The following is a 17556-nucleotide window of genomic DNA, read 5'->3' as shown; positions in this document are numbered from 1 at the left end:
TTGATTCAATACCACCTTTCATATCATGAATGTAGCATTAGTAATTTAAAGTAAATAATTCGTGAGCCTTGTGGCCTGAGCATGAACTGGAAATGATAAGGACTATTGATAAGAATGATGTTAGTAGCTCTGGTTATAAACCAGGCTTGGTTTCTATGCAGTGCTGCGTTCAGTACCCGTAGATCTGGCCTGAGTTTATACGCATAGGTGGGAACCTGACAGATCAGTTTTATGTAAAAAGCAACAGACAGAAGTAGAGAGGATATGGACTAACCTCCCAGAAGCTGCTGTCTGGTAAGCATTTTAGACAGACTTTTCCGCCACTGGTAGCTAGAAGTGAACCTGCCTGTCAGTACAAATCCAGTGCCGTTGTCAATCATTAAACATCTACTGTTTTCAACACGGCAGAGGAAGAGAAATTGTCCTCCCTTGTCTGCCTTGCCATAATGCAAGGCGGAGTAGTCATAAAAATTATTTTGGGAAATGCTACACTAGCTGCTGTCCTTTGATTTTTGTTCATACTTGGGCAACAACAAATCGGTTAAAGCTGGGATGTCGCAGAATCTCTGTCCCATCCAGAGCAGAAGAAAATTTTCAGCTGCAGCATCGGTCAACTTCTGAGAGTATGAGAGCTGCATGCAGCATGATTTATATATGGTACGAGCTGCATACCTTTCAGTGCTTCACAAGTGCTGTAGGTTCTTCCTTAGCTTTCGGTGAAGAGAAGATTGAAGGACTTTTATGGGATCTCTGTTTGTTCCTTTCTGTCACACAGTTGGATTGCTGGAGGGTAATGCACTCTGATTACTTCCTTAGAATTTGAACTTAGTACTGAGCTTTTATTTATCCATTCATTCCTGCTGTTAGATACTTCTCTGTTCTCTTTAGCAGCAATTTGATTAGCAAAACCAAAAATCCCTAAACCCTGGTATTTCTGATTTTCAAATTTAGTATTATTTTTTTCACTAAAACTTGTCTAGGCTTAGTAGTGTACCTTGAATAGCTTCCAGGAGACCTGTCTTAGTAAATGTCCATATATAAACATGTCCTAAAATGATCTCATGCTTACCATGAGATCCTAACTTTTTCCTGAAGATTCACTTGTCATTGTGCATGAATCGAGGTGCTTTTTTACCTAGGTTTTGTTCTCATCTCTCCCTTAGGGAAGAAATAGCACTCTGTGTTGACAGAGTTATAACAAGCTGTTTAGTGAACAACAAAATACAGTCTGAGGGGGGTGTCTGGATCATCTGCCAGTGAGGCAGAGGGATGTGCTGAGCATTTCCAAAAATCAAATTTTTCTCGCTGAGGTGCAAGTTTCTAAGTCCATTTAAAAGGCTTCAACTTGAACCTTGTAAGTATGGTACACTGACTATGGACCATAAGAAAACTCTGTTAGCTAAAAAAACTTGCCTTAATGCAGAATTAACTTCTTCCAGCTTGAAATGCCATCTCTATCCATTTCTCTCCAGCCATCAGAGGTGCACGCTCCAGCTTCACGTCCTGCAGCTCCTGGTCCTAACACAATTCCTCTGCCCTGCTAATGCCCAAGTGTGAGTTTGCAGCATGGCAGAACAGGTTGGGCTGGTTCAGGAAGAGTTCTTCAAAGCCTAAATAGCAAAATGTACTTTTCCATCCAGAGTCTGCTGTGGTAGCACAGCACACCTGACTGCAGAGGAGGTATCAGTCGCAGAGGTAACTGGGAGGATCTCCCAGCACCCAGCAGGTCAGGTGGAATTGCATAGAGGCACCTTGATGAAATGTAAGTGAGAACAGGAGAGACACAGGCTGGTGACTTCCAGGTGTCACACATGGAGCAGATCACCTGCCATTCCCTCCTGCATGGTGTTTTTTCCAGTTTATTTTTCATCCCAGTAACAGCATGAAACACCACAGGCTCTTGGGTTACATTAGGTGATATGGGGCATAGTTCAGCATGTCTGAGCATGCCAAATGTATTTTGGGCTCTAGAAAGAAGCATGCTACGATATTTAGTCTGTATTTAGTCACTGGCCTGCTTTGCAGGATATTTTGCATTTCTGAAAACTTTCTCAGCAGAGATGTGCCTTTTTTTCCCTTTTTTTTTTAATAAGCATTTAAAATCTCTTACCGTTTTTTAAGGTTACAAGTAGTAACACTGAGCCATTCAAAGGCAGCCTACATGATAATTTTTAAACATGTGTTTATTCCTTTTTTCCTTTTGGTTTCCATCTTATTAAAGACACAGCTTGGCTGCTGCTGTTCTGTGGCTTGTGCCAACACAGTGGACATCAAGTTGAGCCTCTCAAGTTTTGGAGGAAGCTCTGTTTCGAACCATCACCTTGCATAAAATGACAGGAGGGGTGACTTCTTACTTAAGACATCCTTTTCTCCTGAGGCCATATATCCTATTTCACAGGGAGGGGGTTTATGTAGCTGCCTCTCCGAGCCCTTTGCCAAAAGCCCTGCTGTCAGTCTCCTCGAGACTCTTTGGCCTTCATGAGGCAATTTAGGAGCACACATACGCACACTTGAAGTCTTAATTTCTTTGGGACCATCTGGAGGAGTTCACCCCACCCTCTCCCAGGGAAGCTAATAAAGGCAACCTTGTGACTTAGTGGTTTATTTTGGAAACTGCAATTACTCGCTGTGGCTGGAGAAGCCAGATTTGGCAAACATTGTCCCATGAACTGTGGTGGGGGAATGACAAAATCACCCTGCTCTTTCTCTCAGTCCCAGGAATTGGGTCACCATCGTAAATTGGTAGGTTGGTTGATAAGTGGAGAAAAGACAGATTTCTATTGGGAATAAGGGTGTGCTTTTATCTAGCTGGTCCAAGGAAATTGGTCTTGTATAATCACAGTCTGTGGATTCGTGCATGGACCTCACTCAGCTTTGCCCATTTTCAGGAGCAGAAACTGGGGCACTGAGGCTAACTTGACAAAGGTACTGTGGAAACGCATGCAGGATGAAGAATTTAATCATTAATCTCCAGGATCAAGGAAGGACCCTAGTCCAGTACTTCATCTCCTAACAAAAATCTGACATGCATAATAGGAATTTTTTAACAAATGCTTTTAGTGGGGTTTTGTCTTCATTCACAGGCAAACAAGTGCTAACTATAATTGTTTCTTCCAAATATCATTAGCCTTTTCTGTTTCTGTCAAGTCCTTTTCCATTCAATGGGCTGAGTGCTCATGAATTATAAAAAAGCAACAAGTCTTCAAACAGAAAACGTGTTTTGGTGCTTTCTCATGTTATCTCATAGTATAAAAATCCTTATACAAATGTTTTTAGTCATTAAGACCTTCTGAAATGTTATTTTAGAATATTTTAGAGTGTAAGGCATTCAAGGATTGATGTCTGCTCCATGTCTGGAAAAGACTGGAGCAACAGTTGTTCAGCCAGTTTGGAGCCTGCAGAAAAAAAAGAGGGACATCTTTTTTTGCTGAATATGTCTGTAGAGAAAGCAACAATCCTTGACATCAATTTTAGAGTGTTCTAGGAAACACTTATGGATAGATGTTTTATTTTCCTCTTGGTTGTTCCCAAGGATCCAGCACCTCAGGAGTATGCAAAATCTCTTTTAATTTTTTAATTTTGCTATTATTTCAGGTGTTTCAGAGACCCTTCCTCCTTGCTACTTCAGGACCCAAATTGCATTTGGGTCATTGAAAGAAATTAAGCATGATCTTGAAACTGTGCATGTGGGAATATTGTATAAAATTAAAGTGACTGTGGGGAAATAGAGAGTGAGCAGGAGGTGGGCTCAGGGCTTTAACCTGACATCCCCTGCTCTCTAGAACTAGAAGAGGTGGAGTTGGCTGATGCATATTTGCTGCTAAATGTTCGTTTAACCCCTTGCCACAGGACCACAGGATGTCTTTGTGGTGGCCAGCAACAGAAGAGAATTGGCCCTTGGAGGAGGCAGGTGGTTTGGGAAAATGTACTTCTAGCTTTTGACCATCTTCATGTCACTGTGGGCCTTATCACACTATTCAACAGTCTTTTGGATGATGAAGGTTTTATTTTTTAAACTCCCTTTCTCCGTGTCCATTTTTTGCTTTGAAAGAGCTTACTCTTTTATCAGACTAAGAAAGATGTAATTCAAAAGGCAGTCATAAAACTGAAACTGCCAAAATAAATACTCAAAGATATCTGTGACAATAGTATGAATATAATAACTGTTAGTAATCTATAGGAAAAAACAGAGTTCAGTTTTCTCATAGCACCTTTTTCATAGACTTCTCTAAACCAGTAGAGATACGTGGAAATATTGAAATTACTGTGTTGTTTCAGTGACTGAAAAGCTGTGAGGAAATTGTATTCTTACTGCATGGGATGTGATAACAACAACAGATTAATATTAATGTTCTTCAGAGTATTTCCAGTGGTATTTCCTAGACAGACATGCATATAAATAATTTTTCAAAGGAGCATATCCATGGCTGCAGCTGATAAAATGTTGAGAGCTCTGCTGAGGTCAGTGGAGCTAGGTGTTCTATATCAGCTGGGAGTCAGGCTGTGTGATATGGTTTGTGTACTCTATATGTCTTATGTTCACTGGGTGCAAAAAGCCAAGAGGAATCCTCCTGCTAGAAAGAGGGCTTATTGCTCTGCTTGATAAATTCCACAAAAGCAAAATTCTCAAACTTTCTAAATAGTTTTAAATTGCTCAAAAGATTTTCTTGGTCAGTGATATTGCAAGAAACATATTGCTTTGGAGGTGACCTAATTTGAATCTTTTCTGAATTGCTTTATGATTAGAGCAGTCACATGCTGAGGTAGGACCCCATTAGTGGGTTTAAATCATCTGTTCACTTCTGAAAACACGCATTGTTATGAGCTCTGCTGAGTATTCCCCCCTTTTTTTTTTTTAATTTTCTTTTCTTTTTTCTTTTTTTTTTTTTTTTTTTCTCTGTTGCAGGACAGAACATCGTAGTCCTACCGGTTTGGAAGCAAAATATGGAATGTGTTTCACTGCTGACCGAAGGCAGCCAAATGAACAGTATTTATAGTAGTTCGAAAATCAGCAGTTAGCAGTTTCTTCACATTCTAACACTACCCAGCACTTTCCAGAGAGAACTCATTGTTTACAAGAAATCTGCTTTCCAAATCCGTTGCGGTGCCCTCCAGCCTTGACTATTAACTATTTGCAAAGGGGAAGCAAATCTGCAGTTTGGGGAAAGATGGCAATGGATGAGTACCTGTGGATGGTCATTGTGGGTTTTATCATTGCTTTTATTTTAGCTTTTTCGGTCGGTGCGAATGATGTTGCAAATTCTTTCGGAACGGCCGTGGGCTCTGGTGTTGTTACTTTACGCCAGGCTTGCATTTTGGCTTCAGTTTTTGAAACCACTGGCTCAGTATTACTGGGAGCAAAAGTAGGAGAAACAATTCGGAAAGGTATCATTGATGTTAACCTGTACAACAACACTGTCCCACTGCTGATGGCAGGAGAAGTGAGTGCAATGGTTGGTAAGTAACGCTTTCCTATTCCAAGTAATGTTTGTTCTGTATTTGTCACCCTGTTAATTGTGAGCATTGTTAATTAAGTCTTCCCATCTCCTGGACTTGCACATCTGTTTTTGTGTGAATGCAGGAGCCTGTATTCCTTTCTAAGTCTCCTATGTTTTTTTAAAATGCTTCTAATAATTTACATTTTTCAATGGTTCAGCCACTTAACTAACAGATGAAAAGAAATGGTTAACACAATGGATCTTATATATGTATAAGATACTGAAAAAAATAATTTTGGAGATTTTTGTGATGATAAATGGAAAATATAAAGGTCTAGCATTTGTGTCTGTACAGAAGATCCTACAGAATCAACAGTTAGCAATAAGTGTGTATGAGAAGGAATAGTTTTTTAAAAAGTTACAGAAAATCCAAACACTTCTGTGAAAACTGATTGCCTGGCTGTGTGATTGCAATTAGTCGTACACGCCACCCTTGCCCACGGCAAAACTAAGAGAGCAGTAAAGATAATCACACATTTAAGGTCTTTTTAGTTTTTCTGACCCAAACGACAGCAGGTCAGCCCTTAGAGTCTGTCCCCTTGCTTGTGTTTGTAGTTAACTAAATCTCTGTGCAGAACAAACAGCATATTCTGAGGTAAGTAACATTAAGCCACGGTATTTACTCTTTGTTTATGTGCAAGAGGCTTTGTGAGCTTTTCGGGAGCTCCCTCGGGAGCAAACCTGCTTTTAAAGGGCAGGAGGCAGCAGGGAGGAAACCCTTTATCTGCGGGAGAGGCAGCCCCGGCAAGGGGCCAGCCCTCCCACCTCAGTCTGGCAGCTTGGTGATTTATACAAGCATCGCAGCATCCTCTGCTTGACAGGGATGTTCCACTTAAAGATTTTCTTCCTTAAACCTACTTAAACCTGACCTAAATATTACTTCCACCTATCCCTTCTAACCTCCTCACACTTTTTATGCAAGACCTGCACAGGAGTTAGGTGAGTCTGTGCAGAGATTTACTACCTGGGGTTATTTTCCGTTTCCTTTGGGAAAATGGAAAATTGAGTGCCTTTTTAAAAAAAAAATTCTTTTATTTTTATGGCTCAAAATGGACATTAAGTGCCAGTTTCTGGAGTTGTCAGAGGTGGCTTTGTGTGCCTGAGAGTGTGAAGGTAGTTCCCTTGGTTCTTTGGCTGCTCCTGAGCCTCCTGAAGGTTGGCCACCTTTCCTTGCCCAAGGGGAAGAGGGGCTGGGTACCAAGAAATCACTGGGACAGCAGCCACTTCCGCAGATGGCCCCACTTTAACCCACCTCAAGTGCTCTTGCCCCCACTCCCCACCCCATCAGTTCCTCTTTCCTGATACCTTGCAGGGTCAGCTGTAGGTATTTGGTCTTTCCCTCAAGGTGTAGGGTGGCTTTTTAGCACCATCCCACTTGCATCTGTTATCCTTGTGCTTGCTGAGATGGCTCTTCTCTTCCCATGGGTGAGCTGGGAGCGCTGCACACCGTCTGAGTGTAAGTGACCTGCGTGCTCTTGAGTCCCTTTGAAGGAAGGATCCGTTTTCTTTTCTGGATCTATTTCTGGAATCCTGATCCTGGCAGGGCAAAGTTCTAAGTCTCAGATACCCCCTGCAGAGGCAACTGGCCAGAAGCTCAAAGAAAACGACTTATTTGCATGCGTATTTACATAAGTCTGTGTGAACTTCATGACCAGTTACATTCCCTTCCTCCAGTAGGGGCATTAAGAAGAAATTCCACATTATAAGTCTCGGAATTAATCACAAGTTACAAAATGCAGATTTCAAATTTTTTTTCCCTCAAATCCATCTCCAGCTTTTCTCTGGATGTATGATATTTTTTCGGTGTTTTCTCTGAACCTGCTTGGGTGTTTTCTTTTCCTCTTTCTGTTTTTGCTCTGCATTTTCCCCCACCCTGTTCTCTCATGCCTCATGATCATGTTTTTGCAAATGGATTTAGCTTCTGAATTTCAATGAGGCTTAAATGAGTCAACAGGCTGGGAGAGACCAAAAGTCACTGTATCCTCTTTCCAGATGTTGGTGGAAGATCCTTTGATGCTTGCAGCAAACAGCAGATGTAATTTTCAGGTCAACCTTTTTCTCCTAAGAGAAAAGGAAGCGGGAAGTAACGGGATTAAAATTTTAATATGTAGCATTTTGTAGTAATTTGGAGCACATTAAAATGTTGTTTATTAGGCAGATGAGAAGTTAAGGACTGTTGCCCTTGGGGGTACATTGTAGTACTTGCCCAGCATCAACTAATTGTCAGGTTATTGTCAGGACATGTCCGTGTGTTGTTCTAGAGGTTCTGGTGTGAGCTGAAGTCAGCAGCTGCTGTGACTAAGGAGATGCCACCAACAGAGAGGACATCCCAGCCAGGATTAGCAGAGCCAAGTACTAATCTAGTCCTGCAGGTGACGTGGTATTTGGTGCGGGCTCACAGCTGGCACGGAGCACCGGAGCCTCAGGAGAATGGATGAGGTGCCCTCAGCAGCAGTGGAGCGTGAAATGCACCCTGGCCAAACACTGGTGCAGGCAACTCCTGGTTAGAGCAGTCTGCAGCCAGCCCCCTGTCTTTAGGGGATATTAACTGAGAGGAAAGGGTGTGGGCCACGGTGTCCACAGGCATGAAGGGTCTGAATTTGGGACTCTGTAACCCAGCCTAGTGAGCCTCCTGCTTCCTAAGTTAGTTTTGCAAAGGTAAAAGTTGAGAACATACATTTTATGTTAAAGAGGATTTAAAGCTTTGATGTAGGTAGTTAAAGCACTGCAAGTCCCAGAGTAAAGCTCTGGCTTCCTTTGTGTTTTCTTCTGTTCCTTAACATGCTTCCTTAAACTTCTTTAGATTATACATTGTCCTTCTCAGACCATCCATTGATCCTTCACCACCTGTTTCCTTCTCTACTGTTTGTTTTCAGTTGAGCAATCTGGTCTAATGGAAGGTGTCCCTGCCCATGGCACGGTGTTTGGAATTAGATGATTTTTAAAGTCCCTTCCAACACAAACCATTCTGTGATTCTATGAAGTTAAATAAACAAAAAATAGTTCCGTACTCCCTCTATTTCCCCCGACAATAAACCCAGTCCTCAGTAGACATTTGCAGTGCAGCTGTGGCTTGGTTGCATTTCCCCTGTTTTTTATACTGAGTATTTTGTAATTACATATCTATGGGTAGCTTAACTTTTTATTTGACTTCTTTCAGATGTAACCATCTAATTTCTCCTTCTCCTCACTTCCATTTTCTGGTCTCTAAGTTCATATCAAAGGTTTAAAAGTGTTTTTATTTTTATTTTAGTCCAGGGGAAAAGAAGCCAAAAAATTAAAGAGCAGGTGTTCCTTGATTGATCTAGAATTTCCACTAGCAAGCGAAGTAAAAGTTGTTTTGGGATAGTATGCCAGGAGAGATCAGTTTTACAAACTGATTGACTTCCAAATGCAGCCACATATGATACCAGCAAATCACCGTTTGCAGATGGCTCTGTTTCAAGACCTTCAAACATCTTATGTTGGAATTGAGGATGGAGGTTGAAACTTTGGATAGTCTGCCAGCATATGTTCAGTGACCTTGCTTTATCACCTGTATGTGCTGCAGATCTGTTAAGAGAGGTGGCATGAGCCAGAAAATTCAGGATCTCTTATGGCAGTCTGATTGCTGCCAGTGGTAACGCAATACATGAAGATTTAGTCTTAAGGCCATGAAGTATTACAACGAAGAAGAGATCTTGGTAAGAATTCTCTAATATTAGGGGAGGCCCACAGAAAGCTTGTGTCACTCTCAGAAGTATTTTGGTGTCCTGAGGTTAGTGCCACTGCAAGAGGAGCAGGGATCTCGTGTCTTTGCAAAGTGAAAAGGAGTCAGAGCATGCATGCTCAAGAGCTTGGTGGCCAACTTAACTCCTGAAAGAGGTGCTTGGGGTACTTTTTTTCCCCCTGCACTCTTGGCCGGCATCCTTCCTGGATGGAACTCCAGATGTTGCATTTACTTTATAGACCATTACCCACTGTCCTTTAGTTAGTATGGGGAACTTATTTCCTTATACCAGGGTATCTTTGGCTTCTCCATGACTAACATAAGCCTTTTCAGCAGTCTTGAATTTCTCCTTGAATCCTTCTTGAATTTCTCTGCAACAATGAGCTGCAGATGAAGGCAGTGAGAGAGTCCTTATTCTTTCCTCAGCCTGTTTTTCCTGTAGAGAACTGGATGGCTGTGTATCACTGAGATGAAGCAAAAAAATCTCTCTGTCCCACAATTTTAACCTTTCTCTGGTAGTATCCAAGTTTAGGAGCATGGGTAGTTCACTAGTGAAATGGTGAATGCCTCCTCACGCTGATCACCTGGAGGCTTCCAGAGTCAGCTATCAAGAATGAGGTTTTCTAAGCTTCATGTACACTGGGAGCAGTTTGTGTACTTAATCAGACAGGCTGGAAATACTGAAAGCAGAACTGTCATGAATTGTAGGGCACCATTAGTCATAAACAGTCATAAGTAAGATGTAGCATTCAAAGCTGCTATTAAACTGTCTTAGTATCTGCTTTTAGAGACAGAACAGGAACAAAACCCTCTTTAGAAGATCTCTCTTATGCCTTAGGAGTGTAGGCAGCACTTTTAAAAGAATGTGGGCACATGGCAAAGAATTTTCTGCGTTACATTGTTGTTGTTGTTGTTGTTGTTTATACCATCTGGTTCATTTGTTTCTAGGTTCTGCTGTTTGGCAGCTAATTGCATCGTTCTTGAAACTCCCAATATCAGGGACCCATTGCATTGTAGGTGCTACGATTGGATTTTCTCTGGTGGCAATTGGCACACAGGGTGTCCAGTGGATGCAGCTTGTCAAGATTGGTAAGTGCTGTCTCCTTTTATGTGTGAGGGTATGTGAAATAGTATGTGCTGCCTGCGAGAAACATTCCCAGAGATCTACTTTGTGCCGATAGCACTCCCTCATTAATTTATTTTCCACCCCTGTCGTGTCATTCAGAAATGCACTGGTGCCATATTCATTAAGGGCTGCATTGTGTCTCCAGTGGAGAAAGGGGTAAGACAAAAGTTGTACTTCCCCAGTGGGAAGCAGGTAAGCTTCCCCAGGTAAGCTGGGGGCACATTGTTCCTCAAGAAACATGCTTCAAGGTGACATTCCTCCTCTTCTAATTCTCCTTGTGGCAGCTCATACTACCCTGTACTTGCTCTCAGCAAGTGAACGCTATCATGTGAATGCCCACAGTCATGTTTCTCCACCCACCACCTTCAGGGCATACAGCACGTTTAACTCACAGCCTCCCATTGCCAAGAACAGTGGCACATCCAAGCAAAGATGTGATGGAGTGTTTTGTTATTGTTTTGGAAGCCTTTGGAACTCAAGGTGCAGCCTAAAGTCTCTATTAAAAGGATTTTATGCTGAAGGCGTGGTAATATATTAGAACTTTAGCAATGCATGTATTTTTTAGAATTCTGTCAATAGTAAGAGTTTTCAGTGACAGCAGAATCCATCTGTTAAGCATGCTGCAAACAATAAATCACTGTGGATGAGATTTCCAGAGTGCTGCCCTAATCCAGTTTTATTGAAATCAGTGGGAGCTTTGCCACCTACTTCAGTTAAATCAGTCCTGGACACTTGCAGTGCTGGCCTGCAAAAAATGTACACACATCATACATTACAGTTGATGCTTCTATGGCATTTTGGAACTTGAGACTGTTACCCTGGAAGCAGCATATCATCCTGCTAGATGCAGTTGCTTTCCACTTGCTTGCAACGTTCCTGGTCATGGTGATTAGGAAATTACAGCACTTTCTTGGACTACTCTGATTCAAACTACAAGAAACTTTCCTGATGAGTTTGATTGCTAAACTTGCAAAATTAGCAGGAAATGCTTTGGCTGTTGTTTCTAATGGTGCTTAGCATTACTTTGACTTTCATGAGTGTCGGTGGACATCGAGTTGCACCAGTTGTAAGTAAACATGCAGAACATTCATTCCAGTTGTACAAGAACTGTTTTAAATTTATTGCTCATTAACAAAGTACTTAACTATTATGCAAGAATTCAGTTTATTTCAAGTTTCATTCTTTCTTCAAAACAGTTGCCTCTTGGTTTATTTCCCCACTGTTATCTGGCTTGATGTCTGGAATCCTATTTGTGCTGATCAGATTCTTCATTTTAAACAAGGTAAAGAAATCTCACTATTGTAATGAGTGCTTAGTATGAACGTTGTGTTTTAGCCTCCCATTTGAGTGCTGGCATTTCCATAGTTGAAAGTTTATGACTTCTTCTTGGAAAGGAGACCAGTCATTTTTTTTTTAAATAGCCATTTGAGTTATACTTGCGCTTAGCAGTTCTGAAAGCTCACAGTGAATAATTTGACAAGTATTTGAGGCTTAGAAGGTGCAGTGTGATAATTAATATTGTGTATTCTGTTTGGTCAGAGGATGGTACATTGAGGCTGTTTTTGTATTAGTGCAAGCTTGCTGGCATTGACTTAGCCTCACAATTGCTGTTCTGACTGTAATTTAAACAGAACAGTCCTTCCTTGGAGATACTCTAATTGGTATTTTAAAATCGTGAAATTTTAAGCCTTGGTTTTCCAGCACATCGTACATTAGAAGATGGGCATCTGCCTATTTCATAGATTCTCAAGAAACCTGAATCAATGAGTTTTAGTGACCTGAGGTAACATCAGTCCATGTATCTCCAGTGCAAAAGATGACTTGCCTGCCACCCAGCATGGTCTGGAAACCTGAACTGCCTTTTCCATTTCTCTCACACCATTCAACTTGCTAAAATGGGATGTGAAGTGCATGACAGTGACCTAAAATAAGGGACACTATATTAGCAGTTATACGGGGAACTTAAATAGATGAGGGATTAATTCTTTTGCTATAAATAGCACCACCTGTAACCTCAGCTTCATCGTTCTTTATTTCTGCTCTAAATAATTGTCAGTGATAAAAACAGATGATAGATTTGATCAGATTCAGCTTTGAATAAAAAATAACTCAAGTTGCAAGAAAGGTAAGGAAAGGTTCCACTATTGTGTTTAAAGCCGAGCAACTTAAGAAATTAGCCATCAAAATCATGTGAACACTGGTATTAAAGCTGTATATTTAAGCATTCTAGAGGCAGAAAAATTCAAGTTAAGGAAATTCCCTCCCAACTGCTGTCTGTGCCATTCACAAAGCAGTAAGATCTGTAGAGCTTCTGACGTAAGTAGGTAGTGACTTGTGTGCATGCATAAAAAAAGAGCAGCTTTCTAGCTTGTGAGTCTGTGGCCTGTTATAGGGCTCCATGCCCTTGTTGGGGATGTTGCCCTTGTTGTGAGTAGCAGCTGGTCCTGCAAATACAGCCCGTCTGCATCCTGCTTGGGGACTGGGCATAGCACAGGGTGACTACAGCCTTTTCTCAGCTCCCTTTTATAACTCATGGCAGCAAGAAATAAAACCACATTAGCCAGCCCTCAGCTTTGCCAGGCTCTTTGCAAACACATGGAGCCCCTCGAAAGGCCGAAGCAGTCCTTCACAAAGGCTTTGTCCGTGGCTCACACGGTGCGTTTCCGCTGCGCCCTCAGCCGAGTCTTTCCTTGTGAGTGCCAAGAGCACGAGAGCGCAGTGGGTAGCAGACACGGTGCCGTGCTAAACGTTGACTGCTCACTTTGTGTGTGTCACCTGCTTAATACAGCCAGACTCTTGGGATTTCAGAGATTTCTGTTAGCTGGTAGGAAGTGCCAGGCTGTCTCAGTCAAAAGAGAGAGCTTAGGAATATGGTTTTGAGATGGATGCCTTGCACTGCTGCTTGTAGCACTGGTCCAAAACATCAAAGCCCTCTCCTGCTTGGCATCCTTCAGTTGTGCTAAGTTAAAGGGACTCCTCATCTTGGACACAAAATAAGTGAGAACACACCTGCAGAAAGAAACCTGCCCCCAGGTCACTCAGCAGCTGACTGGAAAGTATAATGTAAGTCCCTGGTTCCCATTGACAGCGTCAAGCTCCCCCAGTGCTGGTACTTGCCAGGACCAGCATTGTGAACTTGGGTGTAACCAAGCAGGCCGTCCTTTCCTCGACATCCAAAAGCTCCATCTGCCTGGCACTGACTCAGGAGCACGTGTTTTTCCACATGGAGGTTCACACTGACATTAATTATCTGGTGTGAAATCCAGCTAACATCTCCTTTTTTCTGTGGTTTCTCTGCAGGAAGACCCTGTGCCCAATGGTCTCCGCGCACTCCCGGTGTTTTATGCTGCTACCATAGCTATTAATGTGTTTTCCATCATGTACACTGGGGCACCAGGTGAGTGAGCCGGGGAGGCATGGGAGGGAGGCTTCCCACAGTGGGTAGGGATGCTCTGCCAGTGTCACCCAGACACCACAGGGTTATCTCCTGTGTTAGGAGTTAACAAGGGCAAGAATAAATCATTCACCTCCCCACATGCTTCTGTTTGTTTTTGTGACGCCCTCCTGATCGTTCTGGTTAGTGGGGAAGAGCACAGCTACAAAAAAAAAATCCCTCTTTAGAGGAAAGGAAGTTACTGAGATGCAGCTTTGGCTTTGTAAACGTTTGTGCATCAAGGAGTGAAGGTTCAGAGCAGGGTGAGAGAGCAGGTGCTGTTTGCTCTCAGTGTAATACCTTCACTCCACTGACATCAGCAGAGTCACTGTTCCGGCACATCTGGCTCCAAGACTATTATTTAAATTTACTGCTTTATTTCCCTTTACTGATAAGAATCCCCAAACCTGTTTCTTCATTGAATGCATCTTCGTTCTTTAGTGCTGTGTTTTGATTGCAACTCAGTAGAAAGAAATGAAGTTGAAGGACTTTATATTTTTCTATATTTGTATATTTTATGTGCACTTACATGTTTGTTTATATATATATATTTATAGCTGAATTTTTATTTTTATATTAGTTGAATTTTTATATTGTTGTGTTTATGTTTGTATATTTTTATTCTCACATTTTATATTTATGTATTTGCGTTTGTATTTTTATAGTTTACTGAAGTGGTATATATTTAAACACACACTTCTAGCAAAATAATTCAGAACAAAGATGTTCAGTGATCTCAACTACTTTGTTGAAGACTCTGGTCATAAATCTTTAGGTTAGATTATTGCCCGAGAGCTATGAATGAAGAAGCAATTGAAGATAGACTCCTGAACATGGCCCTGAATTAAGAAAGCAGGCTCAGAAAGTGACCTTTTTGATTGGAAGTATTTCTTTGAAATTGAACACACTAGATGTACTAGATAAATGCAGTTGGTAGACCCTACTCCATAGCATAACATTACTGGAATTCACAAAAAACTTGAGAAATTCCCAATTTGAAGGTAACATTACTATTCCTATTAAGACTGATTGGCTATGTATCCAAGATGTTTAACAGTAAATCAGCTGTATAACTCACATTTCCTCATTAGTTGTACTGCAGAAGTAGGTCAGGCACTCTGCAGTGACTCATTAAGCAAAATAAATGAAATAAGAATCTTAATGTTCCCTCTGTTTCAGCTTAGCGGTTTCTAAAGTGTATGAATAAAAAGGTGGCACTCCATTTTTGATACTGGGAAAAAACATATTACTCTCCAAGGCCTTTGTTCTGGCAACATTTACTCGCAAGGATGAATTAATCCTGTAGGTTTCAAGATGGGCAATGTATATATGGGTTTGAAAGAACAGAGTCCAAGCTCTTTCTTCTTTGAGAGTCAGATTGTTTCATTGAACAAGTGCAAGGATCTGTGTTGGGGGAATAATTACAGAAATACGAGTTGTTGATGTCGCTGTGCACTGCAGAACAAAGTCTCAGCTGCATTAAGCTCATATTGCAAGCAAATAAGGGCTTAGAGCAAGCTAAGCTTCAGGCTTTATGGACCAGAGCAAAGGTCAGGTAAGCACTTAACCCTAATGGGCAAAGTGGTTTAATGTGCATTCACTTATAAAAGCACTGCAAACTTGTTTTAGCAGCCCTGATGTGGGGCTTTTACCCTCGGCTCTTTGGGAAATAATGTCACAGTGGGGCAACTGGAAACTGGAAGACTAAACCTGCAAATGTTTCCATGTCAACTATACCTTTAAATACTGCAGTAACTGGTGATGTGTTAAAAGTCATCCGCTCCTTCATGTTGGCTTTGAATACACTGTGAACACTGGCTTTTCTGCAACAGACTGCTGGGATAATTAAGTCATGTTAATTAATGGCTTGCTTTGGTTTTATTTCTTTGTCTTTACAGTACTGGGACTGATACTGCCAATGTGGGCCATTGCTCTAATATCAGTTGGTGTGTCCTTAGTATTTGCTGTCTTAGTCTGGATTTTTGTGTGTCCCTGGATGAAGAGAAAAATAGAAAGTAAGTATTATTTGATGAGATGTGAGTGATATAAAATCATGGAATATTACATTTCAGAGGTGGAAGTACCCTTGAGGGGTCACCTAGTCCAGTCCCCACCCACAGGCAGGATATGCCTAAACTATTCCTTATGTATTTGTGTAATTGCTCCGAAAAAGCTGCAGTGGTAGAAATTCAAAACCTTGTTAGGCAAGCCATTGCAGTACTAAGTTCTGAAGTCTAGCAGAAACAGGAAAATAAAACCTGGAATATAATCTGATTCCTTTTCTTATTAAGAAAAATTTAGAGAAAAAGCCTGTCAGAACGATCATCTTTAAGTGACTGTTTCAGCTTTACAGTAAATTGGGCTGATCACAGCTTTAGTTGCTTTGCTACTCTCAACAAATGCAGAGAAAAGTTTCAGGTTTCATTAAGAGATGTACAGTTCAGTGTTTTTCTTCAGTTACCTACTTTGGTGAATTTTATTGGAAGAAGCAGAGATGTTCTAGAATTTTCACAGATGAACATAGTAGAGGGTTAGAAATAAATAGGGTGTGTATGAAATGAAGCTTGGTTATTGTAGCCAAGTTAAACCATGCTGTTGATACAAACAGTGGAAACTTAAGTAACAAGAGGTATAGGTTGGGTTTAAAATTACAGCACTATTCTTTCCTTAGGCCGGTTAAAGAAAGATGCTGCACTGTCAAGGATATCAGATGAAAGTCTTGATAAAATTCAGGATGAAGAAACACCAGTCTTCAAAGAGCTTCCTGGTGCCAAAGCATCTGATGAGAGCACTATTCCCCTTACTGGCTCAGTAACAGAAGCTGCTGGGGCATCAGATAATATTGCAAATGGAAACCATCCACGTGTACCCTATGGTAAGGAGCTAACACAACTTAGAGGGTTTGTTCTCTTCCTGTTTCAATGAGGTTTCTTAACTGCAAGAAGGTCTCTGCTGTAAATAGTAAATGGGGGTTTGGAATTTCCATCTCTAATCTCTTTTCAGTGCTTGTTTGGAAAGATGCTCATTTACAAGTGACATTTTCTGGAGAGAACGTAAAATCAATTACATTTTGTTTGGCTGTATTTCAGTTTTAGAAACAGCTGAAAAAAATGGCTTGCCTTTTTGTGTTGCTTTACTTTGTATTCTTAATGGTGTTTCCTTCCTATCAAGCAGTGGAAAAATACAGAGCACACAGATTGCTGATGTATGAAGGTTAAATTCAGCATAAAGATGATTAGCATACTACAACAGGAGATAAAAAGATTTGGACTTTGGTTGATAAATGTATGACCATTTGGAGCGTGTCCACTAGAAAAATCTCACACATTGTTTTCTGAACATATATTTGTGCATAAAGCTCTTTCTGTTCTGCCACGTGGTAGGAACACCCCCCTCCACTTAGCGGTCTGCTGACTTTGATATCGCTTTGCTAACATCTACAAAGCCCTGTAATTTGGTTAATAAATGCCTAATACATTCAATTGATTCTTACAAAATCAAATAAGTCATGACGTGGAGCCCTTAGAGTGTGTGCTTCCAGTTTAAAAATAGCTAAACCCAGTTCTGAATGTTGCACAGTGAAAATCCAGGAAGTCAGGAAATGAAAAATACAGTTTCCTCAGAAACATTACCTGTGATACATTTTTATGTGTGTCCTGCAGTGTATGCTAATATTAAATGTATACAGTGGGAATATAAATCATCATGTTCATAGAACTACTATATAGAAAATGTTGCAATAGCTAAGGAAATACTTCTGCAGAACATGAATTTTTAATTTGTTCTTTTG

At 41.0% G+C, this 17556-nt stretch overlaps 1 protein-coding gene across 5 annotated transcripts in view; it reads left to right on the top strand.

The window, feature by feature from the left end:
• Window positions 1-17556, top strand: part of SLC20A2 (solute carrier family 20 member 2) — a 57175-nt gene that overhangs the window by 19593 nt on the left and 20026 nt on the right. For 4 of the 5 annotated variants that reach the window (XM_053975702.1, XM_053975704.1, XM_053975701.1 and 1 more), the window contains exons 2-7: window positions 4907-5457; window positions 10156-10296; window positions 11530-11615; window positions 13634-13730; window positions 15665-15781; window positions 16438-16641. In XM_053975702.1, the coding sequence (XP_053831677.1) occupies window positions 5169-5457; window positions 10156-10296; window positions 11530-11615; window positions 13634-13730; window positions 15665-15781; window positions 16438-16641 (934 nt within the window). In that variant the 5' untranslated portion in view covers window positions 4907-5168. Of the gene's footprint in view, window positions 1-3916; window positions 4002-4906; window positions 5458-10155; window positions 10297-11529; window positions 11616-13633; window positions 13731-15664; window positions 15782-16437; window positions 16642-17556 lie in introns of those variants that run through there. The other variant, XM_053975703.1, reaches the window with a different exon arrangement.

This window comes from Vidua macroura, chromosome 4, assembly GCF_024509145.1.
Source record: "Vidua macroura isolate BioBank_ID:100142 chromosome 4, ASM2450914v1, whole genome shotgun sequence".
NCBI classification, from domain to species: domain Eukaryota; kingdom Metazoa; phylum Chordata; class Aves; order Passeriformes; family Viduidae; genus Vidua; species Vidua macroura.
The sequence above is the reverse complement of the archived record's forward strand: the minus strand, read 5'-3'. Positions and strand labels throughout refer to the sequence as shown.